General features: G+C 33.8%; 3 protein-coding genes and 1 long non-coding RNA gene across 13 annotated transcripts; 2 read left to right on the top strand and 2 right to left on the bottom strand.

The window, feature by feature from the left end:
• Positions 1-5022: 5022 nt before the first annotated feature.
• Positions 5023-12411, bottom strand: LOC122569304. Of its 4 annotated transcripts, none has more exons than XM_043730157.1 (7): positions 12271-12411; positions 11936-12188; positions 11353-11556; positions 10116-10513; positions 9913-10043; positions 6069-6276; positions 5023-5659 (listed from the first exon to the last, which is right to left on the bottom strand). In XM_043730157.1, the coding sequence occupies exons 4-7, from the start codon at positions 10269-10271 to the stop codon at positions 5426-5428; spliced, it is 729 nt and encodes a 242-aa protein (XP_043586092.1). In that variant the 5' UTR covers positions 10272-10513; positions 11353-11556; positions 11936-12188; positions 12271-12411; the 3' UTR covers positions 5023-5425. The 4 variants fall into 4 exon arrangements, with proteins under 4 accessions (XP_043586092.1, XP_043586094.1, XP_043586093.1 ...); XM_043730159.1 differs by having other exon boundaries at positions 11353-11523; XM_043730158.1 differs by having other exon boundaries at positions 12034-12188.
• Positions 6971-10109, top strand: LOC122569308. The gene is made up of 3 exons (XR_006317402.1): positions 6971-9064; positions 9487-9733; positions 9853-10109. It is a non-coding gene; the product is annotated as an uncharacterized LOC122569308 (long non-coding RNA).
• LOC122569301 (mediator of RNA polymerase II transcription subunit 23) lies at positions 12196-19352 on the top strand. 7 transcript variants are annotated; one of them, XM_043730145.1, is made up of 13 exons: positions 12244-12385; positions 12475-12534; positions 13651-13717; positions 14059-14303; positions 14370-14502; positions 14574-14756; positions 14838-15122; positions 15198-17340; positions 17425-17664; positions 17730-17889; positions 17955-18242; positions 18316-18522; positions 18621-19352. In XM_043730145.1, the coding sequence occupies exons 1-13, from the start codon at positions 12378-12380 to the stop codon at positions 18757-18759; spliced, it is 4158 nt and encodes a 1385-aa protein (XP_043586080.1). In that variant the 5' UTR covers positions 12244-12377; the 3' UTR covers positions 18760-19352. The 7 variants fall into 7 exon arrangements, with proteins under 7 accessions (XP_043586079.1, XP_043586080.1, XP_043586081.1 ...); XM_043730148.1 differs by lacking the exon at positions 12244-12385 and adding an exon at positions 12686-12739 and having other exon boundaries at positions 12475-12613; XM_043730144.1 differs by having other exon boundaries at positions 12196-12534.
• On the bottom strand, positions 19101-21276 carry LOC122569305 (pyrimidodiazepine synthase-like). Its single transcript, XM_043730162.1, has 6 exons — positions 20966-21276; positions 20394-20551; positions 20141-20305; positions 19883-20015; positions 19692-19807; positions 19101-19619 (listed from the first exon to the last, which is right to left on the bottom strand). The coding sequence occupies exons 1-6, from the start codon at positions 20988-20990 to the stop codon at positions 19497-19499; spliced, it is 720 nt and encodes a 239-aa protein (XP_043586097.1). The 5' UTR covers positions 20991-21276; the 3' UTR covers positions 19101-19496.
• Positions 21277-21334: the final 58 nt, after the last annotated feature.

Below are 21334 nucleotides of genomic sequence, written 5' to 3'. Positions count from 1 at the left end.
CGATGATTATATCGTCCGAAATTGTACTCGGTTAAGTTTCGAAAAGATAAACTCCGTCAAAGAGACGTATTATTTGAAGGATTATTTCAGCGAGATTTATGAACAACAAACAAGTCTAATGCTTTTATAACGTATCGTTTACGATGTATGGTAGAGCGGTGTCGCTTTGATCGTTCAACTGTGACTTGTTGATCGCTTTCGATGAAATAACATAATTATGTAGAAAGTTTTGATAATATATGTTGAGAATTATGCGAACAATTTTTTAATCGAAGGATATTTGCATACAAATTTTTATCTGCTGCTTAAGTTTTTTTTTTAACAAAAATTGATCATACGAAACGATTAAACCTCCGACACTGCTTATTCAAAAAAATCATTTATGCAACATTTATTTTTATCTCGCTGCGTTATCGCGTTATAATCGCATCAGCAGCTTTTCGTATCGGTACCTGATGTTCTTCTTGATGCTGTTGCTCCGTCTGATACAGATAACAGCAAAAATAAACTAATTTCATATGATATCTCGTTTACAATGTTACCAAAACACCCGATGTGCGCGTATAAGAGCGGCAAAAGTTGAAACTACCTATCTATCCATAGATTATCCGTTTAAAGAGAGCCTCGGTTTCCTTGGAAAAGCAATTTCCCCTGTCAGAGCAACAACGTACCGTAGCACGATACATCTGACCACGTTATGCGTTCTCGTCGATACGAATTCAAGCAAATTCGGTGTTCATTTCGCTTTCTTCGATACATACTTCTAGGCATACGTGTAGTCCCGTGCGATCGAAGATTCATGAGCCATCGAGAATTCGAAACCGATTCAGAACTGGTTGTTTGGCCGATGGAATGTAGCTTTTAACAGCGACCGACCAGTTGGTAAAGGGGTGTGAGAGGGTGCAGGAGAATCGTACGTTTAGAAATGGACGCACACCTGTTGCCATCCAGGTTCCTCGTTAAATTTCAATCGGAGACCTGATTTATTCTTTTCGTGTCCGCAGTTCGCGCTTTCATCACCCTCCAACCGATTGTCCTCTGCAGTTCCGCAAAGAACATCTGGAATTAGAAAACAATGTTGCCGTAACCTTTCGATAGAATAATAGAACGTATTGTTCTTCTGTCCTGTTTTTGTCATCGGTAAATCACTGCGGATGTTTATGCAATTTTACGTCTTTATCGACACAACTAAAGATGTAAAACCTAAATAGAAATTTATTTCACCTTCTAAATGTCACAGGAAGTACCTTAACTCTCCTTTGGATATTTTTGCATATCCTACGCATTCTCTACGCTCCTGCATTTTTTAATTTTCCAAAAATGCACAAATATCCGCGCTATAGTTATCAGGTCCCTCCTCGATGCAACTCGATGCGTAACAATTTTTGTTAACTGTGAGTAGTTGATATCGATTTCGATAAATTCTACAAATAAGAAAAAGATACCGGTTAATTCTTTTCATCTAAGAGGAAATGCGATAGCGAACGAAGTATATAAAATCGATAATTGGTTCTATTTGAAAATCCTAATTTCGAAATATCTATCGAAGAAGTTCTCAGAGACAATTCGTTCGATAAATATTTAATGCCACGTACCCGATGACGATTCCGTTATGGAACCAACGAATACGTGGTTTATACAGTTATCATTTGTGATTTATAACGTAGAACGACGAGCAAATACCATATTTCACTTTACGCTCGTAGACACTACATAAAGTTAGATATAAGGTAGGTCGTGAGATTAAGCTCCAAGTCAGATTTAAATCTGGCCGTACGTTTGTACGCCGGTCGTTCTATCAATAATTCCTAACGTTGTCGCGTGCAAGCAATATCTATCTTCGAGACACCTGCTCGAGACAAGAAAACACAATGATGGTTAATCGGCCAGAACGATCGAACTCTTCGATCGAACTTGTTCCACTGGTAGGCGTAGCGAGCGAGATAATAACGCGCTATTGCTCAGCTACCTACGTATCCGTGGGTGTAATTCACTCGTAGGGTTGGCTATTAACCACCTTTAAACAACTTTACTAGCTGCTTCGTACTCGATTTATCTTCCTCTTCTTGACGAATAACTGACAAGAAAAATAATCCTCGTCGTTTCGTCCTTTGTTTTTAATTCTTATTGGAATCTCCTTTTAACTTCTTTCTATCGATCGTACACTTACAATTTATCTACTATAACGGTTATAACGATGTAAATACTAATTTGAAATAGAAATGATTGGAATAAATTATGATAATGAAGTAGAGTTTGTTATTAGGAAAGATCATAAATATTCATAGACAGAAGCAAGTTTAGTTTGAGACATCGGCAGAAGAAAAAAAAAGATGCAGTTAGTCACTGAGTCCGTGGATGCATTTAAAGTAGCTGTTGGTATTTGAATGCGCTCGGTCCAGCGGAGAAAGTGGCGAGGATCGTGAGTGCAATTATACCGCCGTGTCTGAGGTAACCGGGGAGACAAAAGTCCTTCTACATTTACAATCTGCTCTTCGGATATTGCTTGTCACTCGTAGTTCAAATAAATCACTCGGGCTTTTTAGACACGATTGACTGTCAATTTCGAATATAAGTAATCGAGGACAATAACTATAAATCTTTACGAGCCTCTCGGACTTGACTTTCTTTAACAAATGAAAACTTTTCGATAAGATCTGTGTACTCAGATTTAAAATATGCCGTTTACAATAAGACATTTCGATTACTTTACAACGAATTCTTGTACATGTAAATTTAAGAACAATCCTAAAAATCTTAAAACTTAATTATCATTAACATAATCCATATCGAAGAAAATGAAGAACGAAGCGTTCAACGAATGACATTAATCTTGCACATTTGCGGGACTTTACGATCTCTGACGGGAGACGTTCGGTTTAAAGCAATAGCCGGTTGTTAAAACAGTCCCAAGCGATTTCAGAGGGATTTTACTTTCCTCGGTGGAATTCCAATCGGTCGCGAATTCTAAAATCGGCGAAGTGATTGCGTCCCTGCTCTTCGTGCACGAAGGGACTTAACAGGCTGCTCGTTGGCCAAGCCGCCGTCGGCTGGACAGCAACTCACTCGTCGTCCACTCCGGCACACCTGTTCACTCAGGTATGCGATCTTCCCTCTCGCTTTTTCTCCCTCCCTTTTTCCCATCTTTCTTCCTCTCCCTCTTTCTTCTCGTTACTCGTCCCTTCTCTGCAATCTCTTTTGTCTCTTTCTTGCTCCTCATCACGACAACAGACCAACGACGGTGGTTTACCGTTGTCTTGCTGATCCTGAACCCACCAAGAGCCGGTTCATTCGCGACGTGTAAACTTCTGCTAGTATAAGTCACCCTGCAATTTTCTGCTCCGTAATTATCCTCCTCCTCTCCTCCTTCGCTCTCTTTCTTTCTCTTTCTTTCCACGTACATGTGTATGTATCTTCGTGTCCGATCAATCTGTAATTGATTAGCCCTACTGGATTCTTTCGACAAAATCGTATTTTTCTATCGTTAGAAGATTGAAGTGGCTGCTGTAGCAAGGAGGCAGCTCCATTTTCCAATAATTCGAGTAAATCAACGGAAAATCAATCAAGATGCGGATCACTTTTGTCTCCTTATTGCTGCAAACCCTTTCTTAAATTTGATCTGAAAATCATGAAAGAATCATTACTAATATGTATCTCATTCGAGGCATACAAAATTCCAAGACCGCACCAGGATTGTAGTTAATTATAGATATAGTTAGTTATGATCTTAGTTACGATACATCGACTTCTATTTATTCGATGATATTAGTATCTCCTTATCCGTGTATCGCCAGCTGGAAAAAAAACGCGTTTTTCTTGTGACATTTTCCCGTTCACGGTGACTTTACGGTACCTCCAAGTTTCCATTTATTACCTCGCTGCGAGAAGCTCATGGCTGGTCCATAGTCCTGTCAGTTTCAGATTGTTTCGGACCGATCGGAACAAGTGGTCGGTTCAGTCTATATGGGGGCTCTTCCCGAGAAGGGCTCTCGACCTGGTCGAGCAGAAGAACCAGACAATAGGACGCCAACATCTAACCCCCCCCCCCTTGCACTTGTCTTTTTCGCCGTGTTATCATCGTTTGTTATAGCGTTTCTATGCCTTGAAGAATAACGACAATAGAAAAGTCGTTCGTCAGTTTATAATTAGACTCTGTTAATTCTTCTTTCGTTTTTACATTTTCTCGTATCCATGACAGTGTTGAGAAAATTATTACAGTGTACACTATCGCCAATAAGTATTTCTACACGCTGGTACAATCCGAAGAAATTGATATTTCTATTACATTTTCAAAATTACGGTCGAAGAACGTGTTAATACTATGCCATCAAATACTTTGATAAATTTAAACTAGTAAAGAAATTAACATATCAGCATCGCTGTGCCTTCGCATCAATTTGTGTAATAGATAACTGACATTGTATAAAACCTACATAAACTCTTAGAACGCGATTAGAAACATATTTCAATCGCTGTAACATTGCAACGTTGAACAGACGCACCTAAATCAGGTATTTCCACAGGATCGATTTTTATATGCTTTCAATTATTGCTCTTTTAATTAAACTAATTAAATATTAACTATCGATTACATCAATATCTACTAATTATATATATATATATATATGATTATATTTTATACATTTGCATTCATTTGAAAGTGTTCTAATATGTACTTATGGACGACAGTGTATCTATTATAATGTAAAAATGTGAATATGAAAGGTAGTTTAATAGACAGGTTTTAAGGTGAAGCAGAGTGACGCTGGTTATAGCACTGTGCGTCTTCTATGCAAATGTAATTCTCCGTTGAACCTCTTCGAGTCTAATTTGCCGTAGGTATACAGAAATGAAACGAGCCGCTGCGCTGCCTGCAAGCGGTCTTGGAGCTTCAACGCATTTCAAGGACGGTGTTAGATTTTTAGAGTGTCGCGCGAACGGAGCTTGGTGCGTTAACTTATCGACTTCATTGCCTTCTTGCAACATTTCGCTTGTAGGGAGTATCGCTGAATATTTGTGGAGTATCGTTTTACTGTTATAGCATATAATACTTTTTAAATTACAGCGAATGTATTTCATCAAACATACATGGAAAATATAAATAGAAATAGAAAATAGAAAATATAAATAGGATATAAATAGAAAAGTTGAAATTATGTTACGTTGAAATATCGATTGTTTGACTAATAAATAAATTGTAAATCAACTATTAATTATTTAAATAGAGTTTTTATATAAAAAGAAATGTAAGCAAAATATCAAATGCGAGTCAAATACAGAAACACAATCTACCGTTTCAATGTATTAGACCAATCAAAATCCTACTATATTATTACATTATGTAAAATACTCTTCTTAAATACGTATCCTGCTCAGTATTCTTAATATTCTTAAAATTAATTAACAGTAATCCCAAAATGAATTTCTAAGTTTCTTCCCTCGTAGCTTCGTACAGAACTTCTTTCAACACTCTCGTTCCATCTTCGAGTTTACAGTATTTATAGGCCGGACACTGTTCAGTGGGAGTTTTCTGCATGTATTTTTGCAGCAATATTGTATTACTCTCCTTTTCGTCTGTTATACTCCAAATGTTGATGAAGTATATCGCGTATGGGCTAATGTCTTGCAACGCGGAAGAGGACCAAGCGCACACATGTACCTGAAGCAAACACAGACAAATGTTTCTTTATTCTTTCTTAATAATTAATAATTTCTACTTTCCTTTCCGGTATAGTTTGTTTCCCAAATATTTGTTTCATCGAGTTACACAACCAGCCATAAGTATTAAATGCATTTCAGCGTTTCTAGTTCCTAGTTATTCTACTACAAATCTGTTATCTCACTCGCATTTTACATTGCAATTTTTAACGGATGTAATTTTCAATAAAATTTTCAAAAGAATTTAACTGGTAATAAAATTTTCAATAAATACAATTTACAAAAAAAGGAAAAAAGATGGAAATTCCAATAAAGCTTCCAGCAAGCGTAATCCTCAGTAAAATTTCCAGTAAATGTAATTAGCAGATGTCTTAATACTTCTAGTCAGCAAACCGTATATCGCTACTTACGTTGGTTTTCAGGATTTGCGCGCAAGAATTCATCGTGTCGAGAATCAAAGAACACGTTCTGGCAGTGTGTACATCTTGCAACACCTCACTTTCTTTATAGCTACCGGTATAGACGTCGAAGTCGTCGATCAAGAGCACAGAAGGCAAAGTGGCGAAGGTGTGTAGCTGGATGAGCAGCTTTGCGAGAGCCTTATAGTCCTCCAAGTACCTAGGGTATTGATTTCTTCGTGATCGTTTTACGTTCGATTTCATAATCGAAAGCGGATTCACTGTTGCACTACGCGCGCGTAATGCAACCTTATTACAGAATGATCGCAGTTCGTTCAAAGCAGATGTGATCCACTTGGATTTTCTTACATTATCTTACCAAATCGTATTTACCCTACCTTCTTAAGATACATTATATCGTTATTGCGTTCTTGTAATAATAATTTATTATCCTGCTACTGCATTTCATTATAATTATTATCAATTTAAGCAGTGAACATCTATCAGTAAGTTTGCGCCTTGTTTTGAGTTAATCACATGAATTCTACAATGTATTATACTATTATTATACCGTCATAATGGTAATAAAATGATAGTATTACGATTATAGTGTTAAAATGATTCTACTATATTACGCTATCTTAAAATACTATGTTTTATGAATATATTTTTATACATGTTATTTGTTATGTGTTATTGTATGTCGTAGTATATTTAATTCATCTTATATACATGCGTATGTATATGTATAAACCATATTTCTCCTTACGCTATTGTATGTATTCTTTGAGTAGGAAATTATGTCTAGGGAATATTGTTTTAAAGCTTTTTCCTTGGAATTTAAGAGACAGTAATGTGTCCTTTTGTATCTCGTAACTTGTAACATAAATGATAGATGTATATCTGAAAAGAGAATCTGAAACGTTTAACTGATTACCAAGACCACCTGAATATAATAATTTATTGAAAAAATTCGGCATCGAGAATGATTGGTAACCTCAAAATAAACAAACGGCGCAAGGATCCCGCGAGCAATATAGCTTAAGTAAATGGATGCCGTAATAAACGTAAAATAGCGTTTCGTTTATTGCCTTGGTGTAAACCTGTTTCAAAATCAATAAACTTCGTTTCCAAAAGTGAAAGCGTTATATGTATTTGTAAATCTAATATATAATCAGTCAGTTCTTTTAAATCCAACACAATGTCTAAACCCGCGCACTCTAACCAAGAGTAAATCAAAATTACATAACAGTACTCGAATAGATCTATAGTAAATCATATCTCTGTTAGAATTTAAATTTCGTTTATAATTAAATAACCGAATCTAAATATATATTACGGTGTCAGTGATCCATGATTAATTGACAAGAATTATTACACTAAGATATCGAATTTTTCGAACTCTAATGATTTTATTCTCTACCATTCGCATAATTATATATAATGGAATATTATAACGTCATTGGATCGGCTTCTAAAAACCCGTATGTAACGATAAAGCTGTTGTTTGTAACTCGACATCGTATAGAATCTTGCAAATTTTTGTTTTGATTTAACATTTTTTTTTCGTCTACAGATTCTTTAATTTTTCAATTACAAGTTAGATCTAGGAGCTTCTTTTAATTTATAAGATTGTTTTACTTCTTTAAAATTATAGAATCTAAATTAATAGAAAAATTTCTAACTCTAACATCAACATAAATAGTGATATTTAAATAGTAAATGTATATGTATATTGAATAGGTACTTAAATATATAATTTCTTGATTCAATGAGAACGCAGTAAGCGTCGTTGCTTACTATTAATTTGGTTAAATTGATTTTAAAATTTGAATAGAAACCTGAACTAGATTAAAATTCGTATAGGTATTGCTACCGCACTTCGACCAACGTTTCTGCATTTTCAGAAACTATACTATATATAGGTATGCATCTCGTGTATACATACACGGTAGAACTAAGAAGCGAGATAATTAGAGAAATGAACTGGATCCTACATATGTGAAAAAAGCAAAGTAAAGTGAACAGAATTTTCCTCTTTCGCCAGAAGGCACGGTTCGACGAATCCTTAAGCGTGGACAGATAAAATCTCAGCTTTGAAAAATAAACCGTACAAGAAGGAAGCAGCTGATTTGCGACGACCCCGGTTCGACCGTTTATTTTACTCTTGCTTCTGGTGCCACGATGAATCGCGTATAAAAATTGCGAACTTCGTTGTTTATCTAACCGAAAGAATAAACGTTTCGAAAGTGCCTCGTTTTATCCGCGAAGGATTAGCTTCGTAAGCGTTCGCGTAGTTAAAATTGACTTGGAAAAAAATGAAAACGATATCGATCATTTTTCATGCGTTTGATCTCCAGCTTGTTGTTGGTATTAATTCTCCGTGTGGACACGTATATACGATATGATTGACCGAGGTATAATTAAGAATTTTCTCTTGAATTTCTTATTTGTAAAGAAGCATCATCTTTTCAAGGAAGAATCGACCAAGAATAGAGTTTTGAAACATAATTTTTTACACAAATCGAATCTGCAGGCTGTTTCTGTAAAATTGTTCCAAGTATCATTCGTTAAATAACTGATAAAACGTTAAAATCGAAGATAATTTCGAACGATTAACGATAAAGAAAGTGTAAGTTTCATGCGTATATGTACGTACATACGTGAAAATAGTCCTTCTTCTTTCAATTCTTTATGAAGCGTTCGATTTATGTATTGTTACATTTATACCATGCTATATTTGCAAATTGTAATTCGGTTCAAGCAAATTTATTCAACGATGAATCAAAGTTCTTTGTGCGGTACTGTACTGCGTATTTCATTGTAGTTCGCTACATAAAGCAGCTGAGAATGAGTAACCTCTCTGGCGTGATCTATGTGCAGTTAACGCAGCCTCTTCTGAAAATACGATCACTTCTAAACAACGCATATGTTTATGCACGTAGAATGTCAATACCTGTCGCGTGAGACGTGTAAAGTAACTAATGTTCCTTGATCTATCGCTTCCGGTACGTTGAACAAACTTCTCGAATTCGAAACCGTTCTACATATTATTATTCTATGGCGTAACGCTGCGATCCTGCACTATGATTCCATCAGTTAATATACAATAGCTCGCGAAAGTATTTGAATGCTTATAGAAATTTTTTATATTGTCTGTGTTATACGAAACATTTCGAGATTCCGTTACCATTATCACGAGATACGAATGATCATATTGGTAAAGTTTGAACACATTGATAAATTTCACAGAGGTCATAGAAGTATTAAGCAACCAATTATTCGTTACATTAATAAGTCTTAATATTCAGTGAAAAAAATCATCTTTAACATTTATTATATGCTTAAGGCGACTTTTCGTGCTGTATTCTAATCTTTTGTTAAATATATGTTTATAGCAAATGCTTGTAACTTTTGTTTACATTCTCAGATTGATTTCAAGTTTAACCAGTATATTCAGGACAATTACGCCTCACTGCGATAAAGACGAAATGCAATTTCTAAATGTTTTGTATAATACACGTAACATATACACGAAGGTTTTCTATGGTAAAAAAAAAGTCTTATAGCTACTATATGACTCAAGACAACCATGAACGAGTTTTGGAAAAATAACACGATCTTTCTTCTTAGAAGATCAAAAAGAACTAATAAATTCTTCTGCGTCTTAGAACGAAGTGAGTAAGTCCGCAATATATTAACCGACATTCGAGATTCAAAATTCAAGTGAAACAAACGATTTCAAAATAAGCGATTTAGTTTAGTTAAATGGATATAAATCTGGCGCTCTTTTTAGAAACGAATCCCGAAGGCCGATGCACGTGCAGAAGCGCCGCAAGAAAAGTGTTCCGCTTACATAAATCTCATCAGCTTGAAAGCCGCGGGTGCTGGATTACTTCTATCGTGACAGGCTATCGGCAGTTTCTCCAACGGAGTTGGTGTAATGTAAACGACGCGGCGTCCTTCTTCGGCCCAGTAAATTGCTACCTACGAAGGAAAACTCGATTCCGGAAATGTCCATACCATTTTTAACAAAACAGTTCCATAACGAGCACCGACCGTGCAATGATGTTGACTTTTAATGCTAACATTTAGAATGCTTTTGAGATTTGGAAACAACGTATCAATCTTATCATGTTTCTGTATGTTTTCATGTGTTATAGGCGCTATATATTGTATACAGCACTGCTTTGCTAACTGACGGAAACCCTGCATTGCTAACTGGCCATTAATATCCCCACCACTCCTTGTACGTCTTCGTGAGGCGGAGGAAACATTTCAAATATGCTTCGATACTTAGAAAGACTTATCTCATTATGGGTCAACGTTTCACATTTGTAATTTTTTAAAGTATGTTATCAAATTCTGTTTATTAACATTCGGGCTACGCAAGAGAATTCCAAGGACTCGTTTAATATTTTTTTCGCCACTATTTCTTCCATGTTCATTCTACAGTTCTATGAAATTTAAAGAAGTTGAAATATTTATAATATTATAAGAAATTATACATGTATGTTACTTTGTCTTCAATGCATTGAAACTCTTGATAGGTCTCGAATTTTTTAAATTTTGATAAATTTTGAAATTGCTGATATATTTCAGTTTTGAAACCTTGATAGGTATTGAATAAATATGATATTAAAGATAAATTGATACATTTCTTTATTTTAAGATATAAAGGACAAAACAACATATCAGGAGAATAAGGAATTACCATTAAACTTTTAAGATTTTGAAATCTATCTAGATTTTTTAAAAATTCATGATATAGAATTTTTAAAGGCTAAAAATCTGCGAAGGTTTACAATTCAATAGTTATCAAGTCTTTCAAAAATTTCAGATATCGAGTCATATTCGATGTAATCCGAATTCTTTGCTACATATAAATACGTATGTAATTTCACGCCAAAGAAAAATATCTGTTCTAAACCTTGCCTCGCTAATTGGTCATATTTGATCCTTCCTCGCGGTCAATAACAAAGCACAACTGTACTTCAATATCATATCGACACGAATATTTGAGTTTGAAATACATTTTTGCAATTATAAATTGTTTCATGTAAACGTTTAAACAATTATTGTTTATATTTTTTTAATAACTCACTAAGTATTTCTAATCTATTTAAATTTTAATCTGTTTGGAAAAAGAAATTAAGAAATCTTATTCTATATTGTATCCAGTTCGCGTAGATTTCTCTATCACTGTGCAATCCTAATTCCACTATTTATTTTAAATTACTGAACTACGTTTGTATGTACAAAATATTATAATGTTTATATTTTTTGATTCATTTACCTCAAACATAAAAGATTTACTCAACTCTGCTGGTCCACAGAGCAACGTCGATTTCACATTAGACTTTACAGAGAACATACTGTGCTTCAATCTTCCAATTGTATATGTAGGTTATATAATTATCGCAGTCGGAGATACGATTGATTTCTTTCTTTCCTTCAGTAATTAGGTCTATCCCAAATATAGAAAGTATTTGCAACGAATCTTTCAACATAAAAATCTTATTAAAAAGCGTTTTTTAAGCTGCAGTTTACATCTTTTGAGCAAGTTTGTCATAAACACTAACGACCAAAGATTTGAACGAGACGTTCGCCGCTGTGGCGGTACGCGGCAGTAAGAACTCGCGTCATCTACAATCTACTTTATCGGTTTAGTATGAAGTAAAATATATTCATGGCTGCTCAATATTTTTATTTCCTTTTTCACAGATTCTTCCATAAAAATATAAAGATAATGTACGCGAGTCATATGTTACCGTGGATGCGATATAGGAATAGGAATAGAACGCTGCATAGAGGCGCTTTCTATTCTTATCTAATGAGGCATGTGTCTAACGCTGCTCGTTGATCGGTGTTGTACTTACATATTTATTATATGAATATGTAGCGAATATGCACGAATAGGTCTCTATACAGCATTGTCTTCCTATTCCTATATCGCTTTTTCAGCTTTCTCACGCACTCTATTTTTATATCCCCGTGGATTTTTCTTTACAACACCACGATGAAAACCAGAGAAGAAGGAGTCTCTTTCTTTTTACATAAAAGTTTGCTTTGACTTCAAGGAGAGGCGCTGAGATCGTCCAATCAGAACGCTCTTTCTCGATAGAACTCCATCTGCGAAATGAATCTTTTTACTTCTGCTTTTACGAAAACGTGTATGCAAGTGTATATCTTGTGTGTAAATAGTTGTTTCTACCAGATTGTTCCCGATTTTCTGACAAATTTCAGGCAAGGAATATTCAATTCCTGCGGTAAATCGCGGACGCAGGATTATGATACAATGTATACGCATAATCTACAGAAATGGAGGCGTAAGTCCTCTGCCGTATTGGACAGATTTTCTAAATATCCAAAGCCGATACAATGAGACGATTCGCTTGTACCGTTGCAAACTTGTCAGGGACGCCAGATTAAGTGAGCTGAAAACTGGAGAAACGCAGCCCACAGCAGCGAAGTCAAAGTAAATCCTGAGAATTTCCGTGCTATAATCTGTTTAACGCACAGTCGTACATACAGGTGTAGGAACTTTCGTAGTGGGGGTAAGGCTCTAATGTCGAGAGTTGTGCTTTACAAACCACGGCGCTACTATAGAGCTTCGATTTATTTGTTAGGATTTTGCATTTAGCGCCATCCTGCAGTAAAAACAATATCTGCGTATAATAAAGGTAAAGAATATAAGGTAACCTAAACCATCATTTCTCATCATTTTTCACAATTTATTTAAAATAAATACATGTACAATATTTCATCTAACCCGATCCCTAACGCCCCATCTAATCAACGCTGCCCATTTTTCACGAAGATTCTCGTTCTTCGCTATAAAAATAGTTTTTTATAATACTAACTTTTATTTGGGCTACAGTTCGGCACAATACATGATCATTGTATATTGGATTGAAGTACATTATTATCAAATAGTTATGATTATAATAATATATATTGTAATTATAATTATAGTGTATTGTTGCAACATTTGCGTACTACGTGATGTTTAAAGCAAAGCTTCTATTTAAAAAAGAGCATCGCTTCAAACCGACTTTTATTTTTACGCGAGATTCTTTGCCAGATAGCCGCAGGTACGCTGCAGCCCGTTTACCAACCAAGCGTAAATGCATGGATTTACCACCATAACACAGAAGTATTGCAGGTTGCAAACACAAGATCGCGCTGTGCAACGAATCCTTGCAAATAGATTCAGTTACCTTGTTGCGGACAGATTAACCAACATCATCCGGTCATTAAGCCTTATCCCTCCATAGGAGCTTTCACGCCTGCGTACAACCGTGCTGTATATTCCTAATAGCAGGCTCCTATATCTGTATATACTACACATTTACTGTTAGTATAAGCTCTATGCGCGTGTGAGACAGTGCATACCACGAGTTCATATTACCGATACTGATCATACTTTTTCATTCAAATGCAAATTTAGGTTATGCAAACGTAAACAGAATATGAATTGTGTTTACAAATCAATGTTATTGGACGTTGACTGTGAATATTGAAAAAAATAATGAAAAAACTAAATGAAACATAAATTATTATACGGTGATTTATAGAGTTTATTCTATCGCAGCATAAGATTTTTTAACCAAAAGATGACGAGTGAAATTCAAATCACTACCATTGTTAATGATATTTTAGTAAGTATACATTATGTGTACATTAACTAATGCATCTATCTTATGCTGTTTATCTGTTTTATTATTTATTATTGTTGTTTTATAGTAATTTAAAAATACAGATTAAGGTTAAGATTCAATTTTTTGCAGCTATATAATTAAAATTATTTCAGATTAAATAAACATCTGTTCAATATAGATATTTACACGCTTGTTTCTAAATAGTTTTTTATCGAAGATGGTATTAATGAAAATAATAGTCATATTATTTCTATATTCTTCCCTCTCAGTTTTGTTGCAATTTAAAATTATATTTTTATTTCAATAATAATTATTTTTATCCCTTTGTAAAACTACTATAGAAAGTGGAAGCTATAGAAGAAGCTTTTAGTTGTGTTCTGGTGCATCACCCAAACAGTGAAAGCGAGAAAATAGCAACATGGCAAACAGAATTATCATCTGCTATGTCAAATTTATCCAAAGAACAGCAAGAGAATGCAGTAAGACAATTTTTATCTATGGCAGCAGCAATGACTAATCACAGGAGATTGCAATTATTATTGTCACTACTTGAAAACTTAGTTGCATCTAATGTTTTACCAGCAAGGTAGGTCAGTTTAGAAAATAAGGTATCATTTATCAAATATTATGTGTGAAATATATATAATTTCAGACTTGTGTGTGAATGTATATTAAATTGTGATAAACTTCAATATCAGTTAGAAGATTTTTGGGTTGAATGTTTTGTTCTTATTCGACACATTATTGGAGGGGTTGATTACAAGGGTGTCAGAGAAATAATGAAGGTAAGTGTCAGCAAAATTAATTTCAAAGTAATACAAGTTTAGATTAATGAATGCTGATTATATGTTTATAGGGATGCAAAGAGAAAGCACAAACAATTCCATCGAGATTAGATGCATCTATTCAGCCTCAATTGAAAGCTTTAGAAAATGTAATTGAATATATTTTTGATAGAAATGCTTGTTTGTTACCAGGATATTTTATTGTAACTGAAATTCAAAAGGCTTATCCTGATGGTAAAAACTGGCCACACTGGGTATGTTACTTCGTTCAAAGATAAAACTTATCATACTTTGTTAAATTTAATAACATCTAATGTAATTTGTTTTTTTTTTAGAAATTAGCAAAATTGCTTTCAAACTTTGTTGAAAGTTTTCGTAATACTGCGCAAATGGTATCCATAGTTGGACATTCAAAAATGTTACCAGTAGTGGAGCATACTGGATATGCTGATTTAATCAATCCTTGGGTACTTGACACCACAACATTGAAATTTTCATTAAAAGGAAATTTGCCTTATGACGAGGATTTACTCAAACCACAAACTGAATTACTGAGATATGTATTAGAACAACCTTATAGTAGGGATATGGTGTGTTCGATGCTTGGTTTACAAAAACAGGTGTGCTTATAATAATAAAATTATAGTAATATGGTAATATAAGTATATAATAATTTTATGTTGCTTCTATTACAGCAAAAACAACGATGTATAGCTTTGGAAGAGCAATTGGTAGAACTTGTAATTCTTGCTATGGAACGTGCAGAAAATGAAACGTTACCGGCAGAAGGAACTGATGGAACTGTTGCAAATCATTACGTATGGTTACATCTCTCGTCACAGCTTATATACTTTGTACTTTTTTCGTACGCTTGTTTCCCGAGTATCGTAATGGCAATACACGATAAATTAGCAGGAAGAGATTTAAGGAAAGGGAGAGATCACTTAATGTGGGTCTTGCTGCAATTCATTTCTGGAAGTATTCAGAGAAACCCACTATCAAACTTTTTACCAGTATTAAAACTATACGACCTTCTATATCCAGAAAAGGAACCGTTACCGGTCCCGGATTATACTCAAGCATTATGCACACATCAAATGGCTATTACGTGTATATGGATACATTTGCTAAAAAAAGCTCAGTCAGAACATTCCAATATTCACAGACCAATACCACACACTTTGAAACTTCACCATGAATTTTTGCAACATTTAGTTATGCCTAACACTTCTCTTTGTATGGGATCTGATTACCGCATTGCTTTGCTATGTAATGCGTATTCTACAAATCAAGAGTATTTTGGTAGACCGATGGCAGCTTTAGTAGATACTATACTTGGTACTCAAAAGGGTCAGCAACAGCAGCCGATGCAAACGTTACAAAATAACGCAGCCCTCGCAAGTGGACCAACGACGCCATTATCGATGTCAATTTTGGATTCATTGACTGTTCACTCTAAAATGAGCCTAATACATAGCATCGTTACTCACGTTATCAAATCGGCACAATCCAAAAGCAATATGGCATTGGCACCAGCACTGGTTGAAACTTATAGTAGATTACTAGTGTACACTGAGATTGAAAGTCTTGGCATCAAAGGTTTCATCAGCCAGTTGCTTCCAACAGTTTTCAAGTCTCATGCATGGGGAACGTTATATACTCTTTTGGAAATGTTTAGTTATAGGATGCATCATATACAACCACATTACAGAGTGCAACTTTTGTCTCATTTACATAGCCTTGCAGCTGTGCCACAAACTAATCAAACACAACTTCATCTATGTGTGGAAAGCACCGCTCTTCGTTTAATTACTGGATTGGGATCAGCTGAAGTGCAACCGCAATTATCTCGATTTTTATCAGAACCTAAAACTCTTGTGTCAGCAGAATCCGAGGAGTTGAATAGAGCTTTAGTATTAACTCTGGCACGTTCTATGCACGTTACCGGAACTGGATCAGATAGTCACAGTGGAACATGGTGCAAGGAATTGTTGAACACAATTATGCAGAATACCCCACACTCGTGGGCTAATCACACTCTTCAATGTTTTCCTCCGGTGTTAAGCGAATTTTTTCAGCAAAATAGCGTACCAAAAGAAAACAAACAACAGATTAAGAAAGCGGTGGAAGAAGAATATCGAAATTGGGCTTCTATGAGTAATGAAAATGATATAATAGCACACTTTTCTGTACCTGGTACACCACCTCTATTTTTATGCCTTTTGTGGAAGATTATTTTCGAAACTGATCGAATTAGTCCGATTGCGTATAAAATCTTAGAAAGGATTGGAGCTCGAGCTTTGTCAGCGCATCTTCGAAAATTCTGTGATTATCTCGTATTTGAATTTGCTAATAGCGTGGGTGGACAACATGTAAATAAATGTGTAGATACAGTTAACGATATGATATGGAAATACAATATTGTAACTATTGATAGATTAATTCTTTGTCTGGTACTGAGGACTCACGAAGGCAGTGACGCGCAAGTATGCTTTTTTATAATTCAACTATTGTTATTAAAAGCTATTGAATTGAGAAACAGAACCCAAGAGTTTGTGAAAGAAAATTCTCCGGAGCATTGGAAACAATCGAACTGGCATGAAAAACATCTTGCATTTCATAGAAAATTCCCAGAGAAATTTGCTCCAGAAGGTATTATGGAACAAACTAGCGGTGGACCTAGTCAATATCAAAGTTTGCCTGTTTATTTTGGAAATGTATGCTTACGATTTTTGCCTGTTTTCGATATCGTTGTACATAGGTATTTGGAAATACCAGCTGTGTCGAAAAGTTTAGAAACATTGCTAGAACATTTAGGATGTTTATATAAATTCCATGGTTCGTATACACTTCTCTATTAACAATAATAATACAGTCCTTATCTTTGAATTAGTCTGATTCGTTTTGTTCCATTTTTTTTAGATCGACCCGTTACGTACCTTTATAATACTTTACATTATTATGAACGTAAATTAAGAGACAGACCACCTCTGAAACGACGATTAGTGGCAGCTGTTTTAGGTTCCTTAAAAGAAATTAGGGCACCAGGATGGGCACTCTCAGAAGCTTATCAAATGTACATGACTCGATCTACTGATGATGTTGTCACATGGATGCCAGAATTAGATTATTATATCCGCTTAGTACGAAGAATTGTGGAAAGTAGGTGATTTTATTAAATAGTATTTTTTAAATAGTATTTTATAACCGCCTGTCGAAATTTTCAGCAATGTCAGGTACAGCTCATTTTCCTGCTACTGATTGGAGATTTAATGAATTTCCCAATCCTGCTGCACATGCATTGTATGTTACATGCGTCGAACTTATGGCTGTCCCTGTTGCTCCAAATATAGTTGCCAATTCATTATTAGATGTAGTTGCAAAAGGGTAAGATGCAATGAGATATTACTATATACTTAGGTTCTTCAACTTTTTAACTTCGAGTTTATTAGGTACACGGTGATACCGTCAGATGAAATTCATTTATGGATAAATTGCGTGGGTTTGTTATTGGCTGCTTTACCAGAGTGTTATTGGTCAGCCCTTCATGACCGATTAGTAGCAACTATTAGCAGCCCAGGTCTAGCTAATTGGAATTACAGTAATTTAACTCCATTTCAAATATTTAATTTTAATAACACACATAATAGTTTATTAGAAAATAAATTCAGTTATATGCTGGCATTGGCACATTCTGTGTGGCATCATGCCGGTGTTGGACAAATAACTACTATGCCTCAGTAAGTTTAAATTTTGAATACTATGTATTTTTAGTAATTGTAATATAACCTGCTAAAATGCAATTTTATTTAGGTTTATTAAAGAGAAACTTCAACCAGTTGTAAATAGCGAAGAACAATTGATATATGCGTGTCATTTAATTGGACCTACTTTAGCAAGATTTAATGCTGAAAGGCCGAATTGTGTCGTAGAATTAACAGTTCGTCTATATGAAATGCTTGAACAAGTCGATCGAGTTCAAACTCATCTAAAATACATGGACCCAGTCTGTGATTTACTGTATCCTTTTTTATCAACTTATTTTGATATAACCATCTGGTAAAATATTTCTATTATTTTTATTCTGAATATATTAACCTTAATATTAACTACAATAGATATCATATAAAGTACATGTTCGTCGGGGATATGATGAAGAACGAAGTGGAATGTATTATACGAAGACTAAGACCTGCTTTGCAAATGAGGTTACGATTTATTGCTCACATAAATATAGACGAAATTCAGTCTTCCTGAGACATCCCTAGTACTAGCAATGCAGAAGTGAATACATGATAATATTGAATACCTCAATATTGTACATATTGTCTTTATAATAATATATTTCTTGCATACACAGTGTATGAAGAATATACTGAAACCAATATTTGTATCTCAAAGTATTTCTATATTTTCTATATTTCATTTCTATATTTCTATATAATATAAATATATGCAAAAGTGCATTTTTCACGCATAAAAACATATAAATATGTAAAATGCTGTATAAGGAACGACTTGATCTTCGTGTTATAAAGTGAAATAACACATATAAACATAAAATAGAAGTATTTCAACAAAGTATTATAAACAACAAATTTAAGTTGCTTCATCAAAACAGTGTATTTATGATGTTTATCACATGTTTTTCACAGCACATCTGACTAGCAGTATTGATACTTTAAACAGGTTCATAAATGTATATTGTCATAGTCGAAGGCATGAGTTACGAAGCTCAAAGTTCCATACTTATGTAGTAATTGCTCCTATTTATAAACAAACACTACTCTATATATTTTGATATTAATTATGATAAATTTAATGAAATAACTACTATGATATCTTATAAACTTGGGTATAATTATTTCCAGAACCTAAATTATTATGCGTCAACATATACATACATGTGCATGTTATATATAAAAATTAAAATATTTATCATCGCATAATTGCAAAAGTAATATAATTTCACGCTAGCATAATAATTGAACGATTTAAAGTTTATCGAAATCAACATTTCCAGTTTTCAAATCTTTGACTAACTGAGCAAATTTTTCATGTGAACATTCGTTTTCTTGTACAAATGGCTGTGCCTTCATTTGTTGCATCCATTTCATCTAAAATAAATGTAGAAAGTTAGTTTACATTTTAAAAAACAAGATTATTCTTTCACGTATGTTTGAACTTACTAAATGAGAAAAATTTCCATCGTTGAAATTTGTAGGTTCTCCATAAATGAGAGATAGAGATTTTCGTCGTTCAACCCATGGCCACATAAGTATATCTAACATACCAGGTTGTGCTCCTAATAAAATAACAAAAAATGGAATTAATATTTTTCCATTTCATACTATTTGTGATCTGAAATTAATTTATAAACCTCCAAAATACACAGTTCCACGAGTTTTAAGTTCCTCTTCAAACTCTACTAATAAAGATGAAAATTCAGCAACAATTTCTTTAAGTGGTCTGCTATCATTATTATGAATGCAGTTTGAGAAAATACTAACAAGCTGAAAGGCAAATCATTGGTAAAGTAAATGACTATTTTGTTAAAATCATTTTATAAATTCTAAATAATTATTTGCTAAAGCATCATGTGTATAAGAGAAAAAATTTGTAAGGTGAACTTTCTTACCTTGGAATAGTGATCTAATAGTTCTAAGTCACGAGTTTTTGTTTTTTCATCATATAAAGAAGGTTTAGGATATTTTTCATCTAAATGATTTGCTATGACCAATGAATCAACGATTACTTTACCATCAGCATCAACAAGTGCAGGAACTTTACCCTCTGGATGAATCTAAAAATATTATTAAATATGATGGATATTAAGTAAAGTTAATAATATGATTTTTACATAAGTAACAAATTATAGAATATATACGTACTTCTAAGTACCATTTTGGTTTATTCCTGATATTGATATTAACAGTATCATGTGGAATGTTTTTATATGAAAGTATTAATCGAATTCTATGCGTAAAAGGACAAAATTTCATACCATACAAACGAACTTGTCCTTTCACTTCTGCTGGTTTCTGAGAATCTATAAGTTAAATTCAATATAATTATGTACGAAATAAAATTAAATTATAATTTCAAACAATTAAAGCCACGAATGAGAATGTCTTAATTATTTGTAACGATATAAAAATTGCATTTTATAAAATAATATAATGGAATGCAAATAATCACTGTCTTTAAAAAAAATTTTCAAAATTACATAAATGTTTATAAGCACCTATTATATTTATTGATATTGAAAGTACTGTTTTATACTTTATTGATTTATAATTACTATAAAATATATATGCAATAAAACTTTTAATTGTGATATAAATTTACAAATTTAAAGGAGAAAAATATAATAATAACTATTGACAGTTTAACTCATGTTTTACTAAAGAAGGCGTACAAGTCTAAAAAATACACGGTATGTATAATGTAAATATGTACTTACCAGCTCCAAGATGTAAACTGCTCATAATTGTTTGTATTTCGTTAGATTTGTATCTAACAATAAAATGTTTAATATACTTCGAAATGTTTGAAATGATTATCGCACTTAAATGTTCATGCGATGATTAATTTCAGTAGAAATTCCAGACACGTGGTTGTTTATTAAGTCGTATGGCATACGTTAATTTTTCTGCTTGGAATGAATGATAGAAATATTTCGAAAAGTTAGTATAGAAGGTGATTCCGCAATTTTCACTTTTCTAAACGTGCGTAATCTATGACCTACGGCAATGTTACACACTCATTGTATATTTCTTTTTGAAAGAAAGTAGGTCAGATCTGCGCATGTTCAAAAGTCGATTGATCGAAT

Source organism: Bombus pyrosoma, linkage group LG7, assembly GCF_014825855.1.
Source record: "Bombus pyrosoma isolate SC7728 linkage group LG7, ASM1482585v1, whole genome shotgun sequence".
In the NCBI taxonomy this organism is placed as follows: Eukaryota; Metazoa; Arthropoda; class Insecta; order Hymenoptera; family Apidae; genus Bombus; species Bombus pyrosoma.
The sequence above is the reverse complement of the archived record's forward strand: the minus strand, read 5'-3'. Positions and strand labels throughout refer to the sequence as shown.

What these genes read in the sequence shown, in the direction of transcription:
- LOC122569304 (XM_043730157.1), bottom strand. Translation starts at nt 10,271, where the DNA reads ATGCAGGGTTTCCGTCAGTTAGCAAAGCAGTGCTGTATACAATATATA. An exon ending in TTCAAGCTGATGAGATTTAT is followed by an intron (nt 6,277 to 9,912) that starts GTAAGCGGAACA and finishes TCAATACCCTAG; the next exon opens with GTACTTGGAGGACTATAAGG. An exon ending in CGCAAATCCTGAAAACCAAC is followed by an intron (nt 5,660 to 6,068) that starts GTAAGTAGCGAT and finishes TGTTTGCTTCAG; the next exon opens with GTACATGTGTGCGCTTGGTC.
- LOC122569301 (XM_043730144.1), top strand. Translation starts at nt 12,347, where the DNA reads ATGATACAATGTATACGCATAATCTACAGAAATGGAGGCGTAAGTCCT. An exon ending in GTAAAAACTGGCCACACTGG is followed by an intron (nt 14,757 to 14,837) that starts GTATGTTACTTC and finishes TTTTTTTTTTAG; the next exon opens with AAATTAGCAAAATTGCTTTC. An exon ending in TTAGATGTAGTTGCAAAAGG is followed by an intron (nt 17,890 to 17,954) that starts GTAAGATGCAAT and finishes CGAGTTTATTAG; the next exon opens with GTACACGGTGATACCGTCAG.
- LOC122569305 (XM_043730162.1), bottom strand. Translation starts at nt 20,990, where the DNA reads ATGAGCAGTTTACATCTTGGAGCTG. An exon ending in CAGTTTACATCTTGGAGCTG is followed by an intron (nt 20,552 to 20,965) that starts GTAAGTACATAT and finishes TTTAACTTATAG; the next exon opens with ATTCTCAGAAACCAGCAGAA. An exon ending in TATTAGATCACTATTCCAAG is followed by an intron (nt 20,016 to 20,140) that starts GTAAGAAAGTTC and finishes TTTGCCTTTCAG; the next exon opens with CTTGTTAGTATTTTCTCAAA.